General features: G+C 41.1%; 1 protein-coding gene across 2 annotated transcripts in view; it reads left to right on the top strand.

Moving 5' to 3' along the window:
* The window catches only part of ATP8A2 (ATPase phospholipid transporting 8A2), a 340,483-nt gene that overhangs the window by 19,519 nt on the left and 305,893 nt on the right, over positions 1-15,071 (top strand). Inside the window, exon 1 of one of the 2 annotated variants that reach the window (XM_086481835.1) lies at positions 11,762-11,831. The exons of the other annotated variant lie outside the window; for it this stretch is intronic. Within the exon in view, the coding sequence (XP_086337961.1) occupies positions 11,762-11,831 (70 nt within the window). Of the gene's footprint in view, positions 1-11,761; positions 11,832-15,071 lie in introns of those variants that run through there. 2 annotated transcript variants of the gene reach the window in all.

The following is a 15,071-nucleotide window of genomic DNA, read 5'->3' as shown; positions in this document are numbered from 1 at the left end:
TAGAATTATCTTAACATGCTGAATACTTCTGTTGGTGTTTACTCAAGAGGATATTAAGAGGATGGAAGAAAAATACCTGTTCTTTTCATTGATAGTATTACATTGTTTGCAAGTACTTCATCTTCTTTATCTACATCAATATTTTAGCTTTCTAAAGTAGAAAGCCTATTTAATATGGAAGCAACTGCCTTGATAACATTGACACAAAAGCATTGATAACTGGATTGCAAGGATTGTCTATTAATAGTCATGCTTTGGTGGCACAAGCTAGGACAGATCTTAGTTCACAAAAATTGAACATAGTTCACTATGTTTACTATTATCTTCAGGTAATAAGTGTATATAGGCATTGCTCCTGTTTATTTAAAGGCTGGGTTTCTGTGTGTTGGTTTTTGTTAACTGGAAGGGAGATCCAGTTGGGATGAAGGTGAGAAGTTGGTTGACCTGCTAGTGAAACTGAAGACTTAATTTGTTCCTGCTGCAAGTTTGGGGTTTTTGTGGTTTCTTGTTTTTCTTTTTTGTTGCTGTTTTTTTTTCCCCCAGGAGTGTTTGTAAATCAATATTTGAAGAACTGTTTTCTGATAGTCCTGGATGTCTTTATGGGGGTCATAATCATAGATGACTTCAACTGACAAAGCTGTATTTCTAATACACATAGCAGGGGGAGTCTTGCTGTACAAGTAAAAAGCTTTGGAGGTGCCAAGTGTTTTGTCACACCATGTTGGCAACACTGTGGATGTGGACATGTTTACAGAGAGAGTAGATGTGATCCAGCATCTCCTGTATTTCAGTACCGGAAGACTGCTCTGGAGTACTTGGAGAACAGAGGTTCACTGTGATAACTGTTAATGTCTGCCTCTGAGATTTTTTTTTTTTCCCAGCCACTAGTAATATGAGTCATTGTTATCCTCTTTCATATTTTCCATAAAGATAAAATTGATGGTTTGTGCTTTAATTTTGACTGTGGTTGCTTGATGAATAATCCTTTATGGAAAGGAAAGCACTTTGTAAACATGAAGGGCACTTGCTGTAGGTAGTACCAACATAATCTAGGGAGACATGCAGCTTTATGGAAAGCTTGTTCTTGCTTCCTTTGGATGCCAGGTGTCTTGGAAAATGCATTTTTTAAGGTGATATATGTGCATAGATGGGACAGTGCTTAGAGTTGTACCATAAGAAGCCTCTAAGGATGTATACTTATACAGTGGTAAGCAAGCAGCACAAATTTGGTGGTAGGTGGACAAGATTACTCTTGCTGTTATATTTTAGAGTTTGGTTAACTTCATGGTGCAGTTCAGCTTAACTGGGAATAGTCATGAAAAATGGTACTTCGGCAAGATGGTCTTTCGGACAAGTTGTGGAGGCTTCAGGCCATGGTACCACCTCTGCTGTGGGACTTGGTGTGCTCCTTTGCGGTAAACCTTGAGATCAAGGCCTGAAGTCAAATTCTTGAGATGAATTAATGTTTCAGTACTTGGATAGATTTTTTTTTTTTGACCAGATATGTCAACAACTTGGAAAACGAAGTTCTTGAAACTAGAAAACTTCTCTAAGCTGCAATTTTTTTAAATTTGAAACTTACTGGCTGAAGTGTGTACTGGAGGAGCAAAAGCCATTCTTTCTGTATGTTAAGTCAGTGAGGCTGCATTGTATGCTTTTGGGCCGCTTGTGGGAAGATTGAGTTTTGCTCTTCAGACCTGCTGTGCCTGAGGAGCGTAATGGGAAAGGCAGGACTGCACAGTCCAAATCGAGTCCAAACTCATTCCCACTTTGGGTTGATATAGGACCGATATTAGCATGGGGAGTGGGGGTGTGCAAAGTGTTTTTTGTATAGCTGTTCTCAGTTACTGTGGCAGTTTCTGTTTGTAGAAGGCCCACAGGGTTTTTGCTTTCTTACTGACAGAGCCCAAAACAGCATCAGGTTTCTCCTGTTGGGCTGTGTGTAGTAGGTATCTGGGTAAATAAACTGAGCATTAGTTGCTGGAACGAAAGGAGATTAGGGAAAAGAGATCTTGCTCTAAGAAGTTGTAGCTATGGAAACCATCATTTATCACATCTACAGCTTTTGGTTATCAGATTGGATTGTTTAGACAGCAAAGAGCCCGAGGTAGTGGCTGAAGGGGAAAAAATCATGCAGAAAGCTAAGTGGAGTTGAAGTAAGGGAAGAGGATGGTATAAAACTACAGCAAGAGATATGAGCTGTGAGGAAAAAAGACAATCCAGGTGTTTTATTCAGCTGGAACTTGGCTGTTCTGTGTGAAGTCAGATTCTTCACTCTCAGTAGGGCAAAACTGGTATATCGAGGGAGGCTTAACTGCCTCTGAAAGTGTAGCTGGTTTTGCCCAGTAGAGAGAAGCTTCTGATACAGGAGCTGGCTTCTGTTGTGTTTGTTTTAAAATATGGTTTTCAAAAGTTGTGACACTGTTCTGTATGGTGTACACTTAAATACAAAACTAGTTTGCAGGCATCTTTCTCCTGTAATCGCAGATTCATAGAATGGTTTGGGCTGGAAGGGACCTTAAAGACCATCTAGTCCAACCCCCTACCATGGGCAGGGACACCTTCCACCAGACCAGGTTGCTCCCAGCCCCATCCAGCCTGGCCTTGAACACTGCCAGGGAGGGGGCAGCCACAGCTTCTCTGGGCAGCCTGTTCCAGTGCCTCACCACCCTCACAGTAAAGAGCTTCTTCCTAATATCTAATCTAAATCTCCCCTCTTTAGGGAGAAAAACCGTTACCCCTTGTCCTGTCACTGCACTCCCTGATTGCGGGAGCTGCGTGAGGGCACTGACACGATCAATGTGATCTAACAAGTGAACCTTTATTTCCATGTTTCCAGTGCAGTTTATAACCCTCGACCACACCCAATAAATACTGATTGGCTTCATCGCAAATAACAGCCCATAGTCCAACCCGATTGGCCACATTGCGAGTCATGTTCAAGTCACGTTCACAGATGTTCACACCCATCTTCTTCGAGAATTAAAACTGCGTCATTGATGGCGGCTGTCTCTTCTCCTGCACCTGTAAGATGTTGATGCCCCCTGCACGGGAAGTTGTTTATGCTTTCCGCAGTTCCGGTACGTCCCAGCTCAGATTCTCTGGAAAGACTGGATTGTTCACATGTCCCTTACTTCATAAATGTCCTCCCACACATGATCAAGAGTCCCTCCCCACTTTTCCTGTAGGCACTCTTTAAGCACTGGGAGGCCACTACAAGGTCTCCCTGGAGCGCTCTCTTCTCCAGGCTGAACAACCCCAACTCTCTCAGCCTGTCCTCACAGGGGAGGTGCTCCACCCCCCTGATCATCTTTGTGGCCCTCCTCTGGACCCACTCTGATGGGTGCCTGTCTTTCTTGTGCTGGGGGCCCCAGAGCTGAACACAGTACTCGAGGTGGGGTCTTACCAGAACAGAGGAGGAGACTCACCTCCCTTGACCTGCTGGCCACACTTCTCTTGATGCAGCCCAGTAATGCAGCTGCAGAGGTTGCAGGGGAACAGAAAAGATGACTTCCAGTCAGGACTAATGTAAAACTAATCTGAAACAAAGACTGGTAACAGATGGGATCAAGTGCCTTAATGCTAGTTGAGGGATGCCTCACAAAATAGGAGGTAGCTCAACCTGGCTGTATTTAAGGCTCCCATTTTGCAATGGAAAAAACACTTGCAATTTAATTTCTTCCCTTCACCTTCTGCGAAGAAAGTAGTTTTTGCAGAAAATGGGAATGTAGGGAGGCCTTCTTTAGTGGGTTACTAGATTGTGATTAATCTCACATTTACTGATTTCAATATATATTCTAAATAAAAAAAAATAGCTGTGTAAAAAGCAGTCCTCTCTAGATCTTATGGAAATATGGGCTTTGGTGCACAATTATGGAATCAAAATTGTTAGTTATACTCACTTTTCCTATTAAAATTCTATAAATGTGAATTGACTGACTCGTCACTAGATATCTTAATCTTATTCCAGTAACATTATAGCATAGAAAAAGAGTCTGGAAACAGTTGTGTTTTTTCTTGTTTGTACTGCATGCATTCGCATGCATGTGCTTACTATTTCTTGACTCTGAGCCATGCTTTCAGCAGTTTGGAGATGCTCTGATTAAAAATTAACTGGAAACTGAAAATTCATACTAAATTATTAGAGGTTACACTACAGTCTCCCTAGCTGCTGAGCTGCTCTGAGAATTAATTCCCTTGCCAGTCTATGGTAGAGAACACGGATTATACAAGCTAGGGAGATACAGTTAAAAGAGAACCTACAGCTACTGTTTCATTATTAACAAATGCCTGTTAGAAGAATTGTGTTCCTGACCCTGCAGGCAGTTCTGGGTACACCTGCCCATGTTTGCTGTCGCAAATACATAAAACTGGGGCTTGATGCAAATGTTACCTCAAGATTCTTTTGAACAGGTGCTTCCTATAAATCTTGAAGGGATAGATCCTGGAGGAGGGCAAAGAGCAGGTTTCTGAACTTGAACAACATCCAGCTGAGAACAAAAAATAACAGAAATTGGTTACGCCTGAACTTCTGGCTGGAAAATACTCTCAAGTGCAAGGGGCTGTAGCAGCTATTACCCTCCTTCTTACCTGCATTGGAAAAGTTGATTTCTCAATTGGGGAAAACTGAGCTTTAACTAGTGGGGTTTGATACACCAGTAAGATGATCTTAAATCGCTTGAATATACTGTGTGACAAACTTATCTTACAGGAGCTGTTTTCAGTGTTCAACCACACTGTTCTCTGAACAGCAGCCTTGGGTAGAAGGAATGAAATCTTTTACTTAGATGCTACCCCACCAATCTGATATGTTTTGGGTCAACATGCTAAAGCTTTTTAACCTTTTAGAGTGAAATAGTAGGTAAGCTAATACTGGGTGGGATGGTGAGGTGTAATGGGTTGAAAACTTGCACTGACAGCAAAACTCCCAGAGCTTCAGTGATACCAAATCTATCTCAAAGTTACTCCAACACAGGCTTTCTAACTTAGTGTTTAAACAAAATGTCAAATTTCTGTTGTTAGGTAGTAAGAATGCAAATTGTTATGCAACAAATACAATTTATGTCTAAATAAAGCTGCAAAGGACTGCATTCAAGACTTTAGAAATTGTTAGCTGCTACAGGACTTGAGTAATTGCTAATTGGTGTGGTTTGTGGCCAGTACTCATCAAATCACTAGAGCAGGAACAAATGCACTTAAGGCAGTAGTGATATTTGGTTTCTGTCCTTCTTACTGGCTTGCCAGAAACTTGGCCTATGTATTTACTTGCTTGCCACATTGAAGTACAAAAAATGAAGAGATATTTGCTTTATTGGTAATTATTATTTGGTGGAACTCTTAAGTTTTTAACAACTTGCAGTGTTCTGAGCTCTGCTTGTGGCTGTGGGTGGTGTGATGGCTTCCAGTGCTATGCTGCGTTTCTCTCCGACTGTCCCACTGACCACATGAAGGGAAGGTGCCTTGCTGGTCACCAACTGGTAGATACACATTTAAGGAGTTACTTTGCATGGAATGAAGGAGCTACAGGTGCTTAGCACACAGTGATCATGTGTCTAAGCATAGGCACAGGAGTGGCTTAATTTGAACTAGACTAGTGTTAAGCAGTTTAAACTTGTTTACAGAGTTGTCCTCCTTGAGGAGCGCAAATCTCATTCTGCCTACAAAAGGAAAAGCTCTTTTTACTGGGAGTTACAACAGTGAATGTGATGGTGAACTGTGTCAAATATATTTCCGACCTCTAGAAGTATTTGCATTTCACAAGTAAAAATGGAAGCATGAAGATGCAGTAGGACAGCTTTAAAAAAAAAAAAAAGTTGACATCCTGATGCTCAGCCTTTGTCTTCAGATCTGTCTCTGCAGCCATTGTTCCCTAGGATATACTGGCCACTTGTAGTCCTGGACTTCACTAGTTTGATTTGTTGCTAAGAAACAAACTCCAACTTAATCATAGTAAAACTGTATTATATTGGAAGTAGGGTGTTAAAGAGAATATCTGGTGGTGGAACAATATGCTCTGGAAGAGGCTTGCATAAAATTAACCTGAAAGAATTCTGTTCAGCTGGGGCCTGTGCTCTTGCTAGATGTGTAGGAATGTGTCAGAACTTGAGAGATTAAGCTAAACCTTATCTTTGAACTGAAGATTTTCTGCAGTGCTCCACTCAAAATCATTTATTCACTTTTGTTCCCGAGCAGTGCATATACTAGGGAAGGGCCAGGTCTAACTCCCAGGGCAGGGGTATCCTGTCTAGATGAGCTCCTATTCAGGTGTCACTGACACAGCCTCTTTTTTTTCTCATATGTGCTTTCACCAGTAGCAGTAGTAATTCAGGCCCCTATTTCACTGTTGGGCCAGTGTGTTTATATACCTTCTGAACATGCAATGCCCTTGAAGATTTATTTCAACACAGTAAGATACTGAATTCTAATACCCTTAAAGAGAAAGTTATATTGAGCAAGTAGGAAAAAAATTACTTTTTTAAAAAAATGGTGTTAACTCTGGCTATATACATATTTGCAGTTGGGGTGTTTTGCTTTGCATTTCTTTAAGAAATTTTTTCTCCTTTGGAGACCTGGAACTGTAGAAGCAAAGTAGATGTAGACTTGAAAAACCAGAATGTATAGAAGACTGACAGAAATCCTATATTTAACTTCAAATTATTTCATAGTAACAGCTGCAGAGCTTTGAAAAATCATTCTGTTTTGTACTGTGAGAAGTCTGATTGCTGGTAGTTTACACCTCTGTGAGGTTATGTTAGATATGTATAGTAACTGTGTAGTGATGTTAGAGGATGGGAGCAATGCCTACTTGTTTCATGTTTTTGATGGAGTCAGCTGTCAGCACAGCTAGAGGAGTGCAACCAGAGTGGAAGTTTGAGTGCAGCACTAGTGGCAGCGGTACTGCTGTGAGGTGCAGCGATGTCTACTCTAGCAGGTTTGGCCCCCAAGGGCCAAAAAGGAGCTGATGCAGGCTCTTCTGAGGAGTGTAGGCTACCTTAATGAGTCAAATCTGGGAGATGGAGAACGGGAAGGGGAAGAGGCTTGTGTTCTGCCTGATGGAGAATTATCCTTTAAAAGTTAATCTGTTCTGGTCCATAATCTAATGGTAAAAGATGTATTTTTAAAAAAGCGTATCCCAAAAGGTTATGGAGTAATTACTAAAGGATATGGTTGGGTTTGTAGGGAACAAAGGCCAGGGAAGGATTAAGACTTGCATGAATTCTTGGGGCTGGGTTCTTGAAATCAATTTAAGTGCTGGTGGTGAAATCTGTTACCTAAAAGCCTATTCAGTAATAAAATACTTAATGGTATCTGACTCAAAGAACAGCTCAATTTTATGAATGCTGTGTCTTGGTACCTATCTCTGAGTACTGATCTCAAAGGCAGGACTGCTGGAAATGAGTGGGAAGGGCCTGGTCCCTGTTACACAAAGACATTCTTCTGTGCTGTCGAAGTGCTGCACAGCTCCAACTCTGACCTTAGCCAGCTGTGCTAATGCCCTGGCTGCAAAAAAGGAAACCCCTGGTGGTGGCTGAGTGTGCTGAGACTTGAATGAACGCTTAGGAATTGGGTGGTTAGAGATTTCCTCGTGATATGCTTCTGTTGGTGACTCTAAAATATTTGCTGATAGCTGGTACTTGCTTAGTAAATAATTTTGCTGTGCATTCCTGGTTTATCCTAGCATGTAGTTCTGATTATCAGGATAAACAAGATGACAAAAATCAGAAGGTGACTTTAGGAGCAGATGTAAGTGTACATATAATACTACAACTGATCTGATATTTAGTCACTCACTGTGATTGTTAGTAAGTTTGTTCAAGTGTGAGTGGTTCCCTTGGGGAAGGAATGGGTAAGGAATTACCTGTTTTTCTGTTCGCTTTTAAGTTTGTGGTTTCAGTAAAATTCTTCTAGTCCTTTCATATACATGCCAGGTGGGATACTTGGTAAATACTAAACTGGCAAAAAAACTGTTTAGGGAAGGGTACACAAAAAATTGAAACTTACTTTCAAGTCTGATATTATACTAGAATAAATGTTGGACTCTAAATGACTTGTACTTTGAGTGTTATCGCTAAACTTGATGCAAAAACATCTATTAGATCAGGGCTGAACTTTATCTTCAGCATTAAAGCAAATTCCAAGTGCTTGCAGCTTTCGTGATACCTCTGATTGGCCTTATGTTGAGCCTCCAGTTCACTTCTGAGGTAGCACGTGGGGAGGTGAACCTGCATTGCAGAATGATCAAGCTGTAACTGCAGGCAATCCTGAAAACGTGACCTGTGTTTACTATAAAGGGTCAGGTGTGAAAAGATGAATTTTTTGAAAGAACAAAAACAAGCCTCAAACTCAAAGACTCTAAACATAATGATGCCTAAAAAAAAGATTTTGTAATGTTTTGATGCCTGACTTTTTTTTTTTTTGCCAATGCCTGGAGCTTCCAGTATGGACATGCTGGTACTCAGCATCATCTGTGGAAGTATTTCCAACAATAAAAAGCTGTACTGATACAAGACTGTTCTTGTTTTAGCCAAACTCCCAAAACTCAGAGAAGAAACTACATTTAGGAAGGAGACAATTGCTTTATTTGGTAGTGCGCATAATTGGACACTTGGGGAAGTTCCCAAATAGAGTGCAAAGCTAAAATGAAAACTGAGCGTATTTAGGTACTAGAATTTGTGTATCACTACTACATGCCACACACATCACTACTTGTCATACTTGACTCCACCTTTCTACCTTATTTGCATATTGCTAGTGTTGCAAAATCGTGCTTCACATGTGCAGGGGTCTCGGGTGGTCATTTGGGTAGGTGCCCCCACTCATCTGAGACCAAGTTCACTTCAGGGCACAGCTGGAGTTGTTGTTCTTGCAGAAATGCTTTGCCAGCCTTCAGACACCCTTGGCTGCTCAGTTAGCTCTACACCTTGAAGCCGTTACCTCAAGGTAAGAAACATTCTGTGCTGCCTCCATTGGAAAGTCCTGGTTGTTGTTATTTTGTTTTTACACAGTTTCACTGTTGCTCCCATGTACGGTGCATAAAGCTAGAAAGTACAGAAGCATTACTAGAAAATATTTAAGTAAGGCAATGTCCAAACACTGTTGGTATCAGCAGTGCACAATTGATGGTAAATGTACCAACAGTAGTGACATAACATTCCTCCTACTGGTTCTTGGTATACTCTGAACATGGCTTATGTATGCTCTACTTGCTCTGAGAAATGCCTAGAGGGATCTGCACAAGCTATTGGAGGATGTATGAAGCTGTCGGGACAGACAAGTTTGGAAAGAATTTGAACTAGATCAATTTGCTTGATGAGAAGTACTCTGCAATTTGTTTGGAGGAACATGTTTTGTATCTTATACGATTTTGGAGTAGTGACAAAAATCCTGGAGGTTAATGTTAAGTGCATGCTGTGAGTTAATCTTTTATTGCTGTTTTTAGAAATAATGTGTAGCGAGTTCATACTTGGCTTCGGGACAACAAAATAAAACTAGTCAATATAGAAAATGTCATGATAATGTGGTTAAGTCAGACTCTTTACCCCTTCCACTGAGTATACTTATCATGTCTGTCTTATATCTGTCAAGGAAAAAATAAGTGATCTTGAAAACCTTGAAGCTATAGTACCAGTGCAGTGTGTTTAGATGAGGTTTTTTGTCTTGGAAAAGAAATAACAAAGTTGAGTGATCTGGTCGTATTCTAGTGTAATCCCTTATTTTGATCAAGGACTCCTTGTAGCAGATTTCTGTCCCAAATACATAGATAGCTCAAGCTTACTGATCCGAAGGTGGCCTTCTTTAGCAATTGTGAGTATAAGCTACAAAGTTTGGGAAGATCCAAGGGGGGCTTTGTTAGGGGGTGTGCAGTACCAATACTTACATAGTAAGTGCTGTGGCTAACTTGTGCTTTTGTCTAGAACAATGTTAGGCAGATGTTACCAAGGCCATACATTCTGGCAGCAGCTGAGCTTTTGAAAGAAGGTGGATTCAGGGGTGGCTGTGATGAGATGGTGAAGGGGAGTCCAGGACAGAAAGCAATTGACACCTTGCCAGACTGATTCTGGGCCTGGCCAGTCTGGTGCTATTGGTTTACTCACCTCCGTGTGTGATAACAGTGCCTCTGCTGTCACATCTCGCTGGCCTGGAGAAGGGGAGATAAGCAGTTGTGTTTCAAGATAGGCCATTCATATGCCCTGTAATTGGGAACAGCTAATCAAGGCTAGCCTAGTCAGATGGTGAGCGTTTACTGTTTCAGTAAGAAAAACAGAGTACGGCTATATGCAGGGGACAAACAGATACAATACTGTCTGTTCATGGACTCATCTGTGTCGGGAATAGATAATGCTCTCAAACACTGTTCTCGGATGTTTTCCTCATGCATTATGCAACAATATTCCCTAATGAAAGCTGGATAAGAGCAACTAAAATTCTGAGTTAGCTTCCTCTCCTGAGGAAAAAGCACTTACTTGTAGCTAGCAGTGTCTTCCATGACTTCCTGTCATTGTCTTGCTCATAGATAATTGATACCCTTTACACGATTATCCCTTACCAACTTGAGTTGTGCCAATTGCCAGGCAATGCTCTGACTTTCTGCTCCACCCAGCTTCCTGTTGGTGCTAAGAGATGGGCTTGATACACCCCTTACACCTGCAGTATGGCTTTGCACAGGCATATACAGAACTAAACTCCAAAGCTGGTGGTGTAACAATAGTGTGCTGGTAGCTTCAGAACAGACCAAGCTGCAGTTGGTGGTTAACATGCAGTAGTGGTTCTTGCCTTCTTTGCCTGCTGCTGCAGTCTGGCTTTCTCAGAGCATGCAGCTGTCCTGGTGTGACTGTACTCCCTCACTAAAAATAGCTGATGAAGCACTGAAGTGGGCCTGATGGCCACAAGGAAGTGTCCTGCAGATCCAATACTTCATTGGGAAGGTAATGTCAGATAGAGTCCAAAAAGCCAAATCCTTGCCTCTGAATGTCTTCTGAGGCTTTAAGCACATAGCTGATCTTGCCTTTCCTATTCTCCATACAAAAAGCAAGTGAATAATCTGGAGGGGGACAATGGGAAGGAGGGGAGACAGACTGCCAGGGAGGAAGGACCCTGCAGAGCTGCTGCAAGTGCCATATAAGTAGATGTGACTCTGAAAAGAGGCTGATACTAATGGGGTTACTACAGGTTAAAAGAAAATGAAAACTACTCTTTCCTTAAAGGAGGGGGTTTTTTATTAGCTGAAGTGATAGCTGAATTAATTTTTAACTTATTAATTGGAGAGCCAAAATACTTTGCCATTAAACCTCTTCAGAGGCAAGGAAAAGTAAGTTTAAAAAATAATCCTTTATACCTGCAAAGATGAATGGATCTTATGACCTGTAAGATCACAAGTAGCATATCCAGTGGGAACAGAACTTGAGTTCTACTGTATCTTTCTACGAGGATTTCACTTGAGAAATTGTGCTTTGAAACCCGGTGTGGGAAGGGTCAGAGTTCAGGAACTGAGCAGGTGATTGCTTCAAGTGCTGAAACACAGGATGATGCTGAATTCCCTTTTTGCTGAAATGTATTAGAATGTTCCAGCAAAAGCCCCAGCTGTCTTTATGCATGGGTATACACAGGCACCTACTGCACACTTTCCTTCTGTGAATCCAGTATGGAACAGTTTGAAAGTGCAAAACATATATTTCACAGATTACCATGGGGATCACTTTAATCAGCTTTGAGACCTGCTAATGCTGTAGAGATCTTTGAAGGACTACTGCTGTTCATCTTCATGCAGCCAGTGCAAGAAGGAATGAACATCATGTCTCTGTGCCGTCGCTGGAGGAGATGCTTCTCTCTAGGTAACTGTACAATGGGCAGTTGCTTTTGTTGGGTATTACACTGCACTGTGGGTGGACAGAATTAACAACAGCAGCTTTGGGAATGCTTTAGAGCAAAAGGTCAGTATGTATTCAGTAAATCTTTCTAGTGTTGGCTAGAAGCCAGCATTACAAGCCTCTGGGCTTTTAGTAGACGAATACAGATAGCTTTACATCATGGGTGTATAAATGGGAAAACATTTCTTTTTCTTGTTTAAATTGTTCTCTTAGAAATCAAGATCAGCTGTGCTTGCAGCTGATATGCTTAAAGCTGTTAGTAAATTGTTACAGGAACAGATGCATTACAGAAACAAAAAAAAGCACTTGTGTGCCAGAATACTAATAGAATTACTATGTGCCAAAGGTATTTTTAGCTTCAACCAATATTAATACAGGGAAACAAGCCTTAAAGGTGGGAGGAGAGAAGGCTGTAACTGCGCTCTTCTAAGGATTAGCTGTGACTGTCAGTTGTGCTAAGGAGATTTCTGGTGGCTGTTTTTGAAATATTCCACTAATCGCCTAACAGATCCACTGTGCTTGATAGTGGCCCACAAATAGCACTACTAGTCGTGGTTATCCAAGGTGTATCTGACAGAAGTCCTAGAATTCCAGGATCCTCCTTAAGCAGTGCTTATTCTTCTTTGGAGTGTAAGAATCCAGTTTAGTTGTAAGTTCTACCACCTCATGTTCACTTCTTACAACTTCTTTAACAAGCAAATATCTGGTAGATTCTGGGAATTGCGAGTAATGATACTGGAAGAAGGGAGTCGAATTGCCATTGCACATTGTCAAATGCAATTATTTCAGTGTTAAATGAAGGTGTTTTTCCTTTGTATGGGAAGATTTCTTGAGGTGAAAATTGAAAAGGATCTGATTCTTAGTAAAGCTGTCTTCCTCTTGGAGGCTGAAAGTGCATGTAGAATGGCCACAGTATGTGTTTTCATGTATTTGCACAGTGGAATCTGCATTTGCGTTACTGCCTTGTATATAAAATGCTTTGAAGTTAAATAATGAGCTCTAAATTCAGTGTCCTCTGTGCGGTCTCAAATGCTGAAGACTTGTTCAGTGCTCTCTAATGCGTGCAAATGTGTCTTGAGCTTGACTGACAGTAGGCCATGCTAATCCAGGAGTTAAAAAAAAAGAATTTGTGAAAAGAGCAGCAAAATGTTGACATGTGACATCACCAATAGGTGAGCAGGAATATAGTTCCCCAAAGTCTGAAAACTGTGTAACCCAAAATGGAGTACGCTAGTGCTTGGTCTATCAAGTTCTCACAGAACCAATGCCTCCATTACCTCCTTCAAAGCTGCCTCACTGCTGCTTCTCATGGGGCTTGTTAAAGTTAGTTCGGAAAAATTAATGACGTTTCTTGTAGGATACCTTGGTGCTTTGCTTGTATTTGCTAAGTTGTTGGAAACCTGGAGCATATGGAACTCATAGATAGTTTTCAGTCTTGAATCTGAGTTTGAGAAATGCCAGTTGAACCAGCTCTTAGAAAACATACTGCACATGAAGTGTTTGAATTTGGAGTTGAGGGGTTTCAGGGGCAGCTTGGGAGGCTCTTCTGGCTTGCTGGAGCTGCAGTACTACTTGTCTGTTTAAAATTTTGGTGTTGAACAGTAGGTGCTGAAGCTGAGTATTCAGCTTAGTGTCAGGCTATTGGATCTAATTTATCTGCTGCCTGAAATTTATTTTTTCAGGCCCCACATGTATCATTGATTCTCATAAATCAGAAAATGTTGTATACCAGAAAAAAAACTGCTTGAAGTCCAGGTTATAGTGACAAGCTGCTAGTAAAAACACAAGTGAGTTTGGAGAACAACTAAAGAAAGAGTGCAATAGGATTGAAGCTTCTAGAAATGCCACTTTTGCCCAATGCGATATGGGAACTTAAAACCAACAACAAACTTGTTTTAACTAGTGTCAGTTACTAGTGCCCCTAATGTTTTTGTAAAGTTAGTCTGAAAGCTGGGGCAAAGGAAGAAGGGACTAACTTTTTGACTTACCAGTGATATAGGTTCAGCCTTGGAATTTAGCTGACAGTTGTGGCTATGAAGCATGAGGCAGAATGAGAATAGATTGTGTTTGTCTTGTGCAGCTTTATTAGCTCTGCATTATCAGCAGAAGCTGCTTGATTTTGACATTAAGTAAGCAGGTACAAAATGATCTGAGAGATGAAGAGCTATCTTAGGCAAAGTGCTATTCCTCTTGTGGTTTCACCAAGGCTGCATGTGAGGATTGTTAGAGGGAAAAGAAACATCAGGTCTTTTATTTTGCCATTCAAATAAGCAGAAAGAAATGCACCAAGGAGACCTTAACTCAGACCACAGGCAACCTTATGCACCTTTGCTTTCCCATACCTGAGTATTTTGCCAACTCATTTTTGCTTTGAATAGTGAGGCTGTCTATTCATACAGAGGGAAGTGGATTTTATTGGGTGGACCTGCTTCTTATCCCTTGCCTCAATAAGAGTTCTGTTCTGTCTCAAAATGCCCAGTATTTGTCCATGATCATGCATCTGAATCTTCTGTCTATAGCTTCTGCTAAACTGTATACTCTGCTCCTGCAGTAGCATAATCCTGGTTGCTGCTTTTTAGTTCTCTGAAGTCTCTAGCGTTTTGCTAGGAATCTGTTCTGGTCATTAGTGACAACATTTAGCTGCTTCATCCAAATGAATTTGGGCATATGCATCAAAATCCAGGCTCCAGCTGTTTCTGCTTGCAGCATGCAATTCCATTCTCAATCTGATCAAGGCTGCTCTTCAAAACAAGCTGTGTTTTGTGCTTTGAACTTCTTGCAGTTAAGAACCTTCTAGTTTGTAGTTCAAGATTATTCAGAAAGACCTTTTTCAGTGTCAAATTTAGTGTAAATCAGGGATAAACATAAGAAAGAAGTGACTTAACTTCACAAGGTGTATACTATTCCTGTTAAGGCTTACATCAACAGGGCCAAGCAAATGGTGTTCTTGTTCTCATTTCTGTAATTTCAATAGTTGCTTTTGTATCAGCTAGAAGTCATTTGCAAATGTGTGCAGCTGTACTGTAAGTGAGAGCTGCTGATGCTGTGTCTACTAACATGATTGATCAATCATCTGTTAACCACTGATCCACCTATACTATGAGTATCTCTGCATCTATCATGAAGCTGCAGTTCTCCTGTGGCTACATCTTGCTGGCAAATCAGTCCTCCTTGGATTGACCAGTGGGGTCAAGCTTTTGTTTT

Source organism: Leptosomus discolor, chromosome 1 (genome assembly GCF_034619465.1).
Source record: "Leptosomus discolor isolate bLepDis1 chromosome 1, bLepDis1.hap2, whole genome shotgun sequence".
In the NCBI taxonomy this organism is placed as follows: domain Eukaryota; kingdom Metazoa; phylum Chordata; class Aves; order Leptosomiformes; family Leptosomidae; genus Leptosomus; species Leptosomus discolor.
This window is presented reverse-complemented; position numbering and strand designations above follow the sequence as displayed.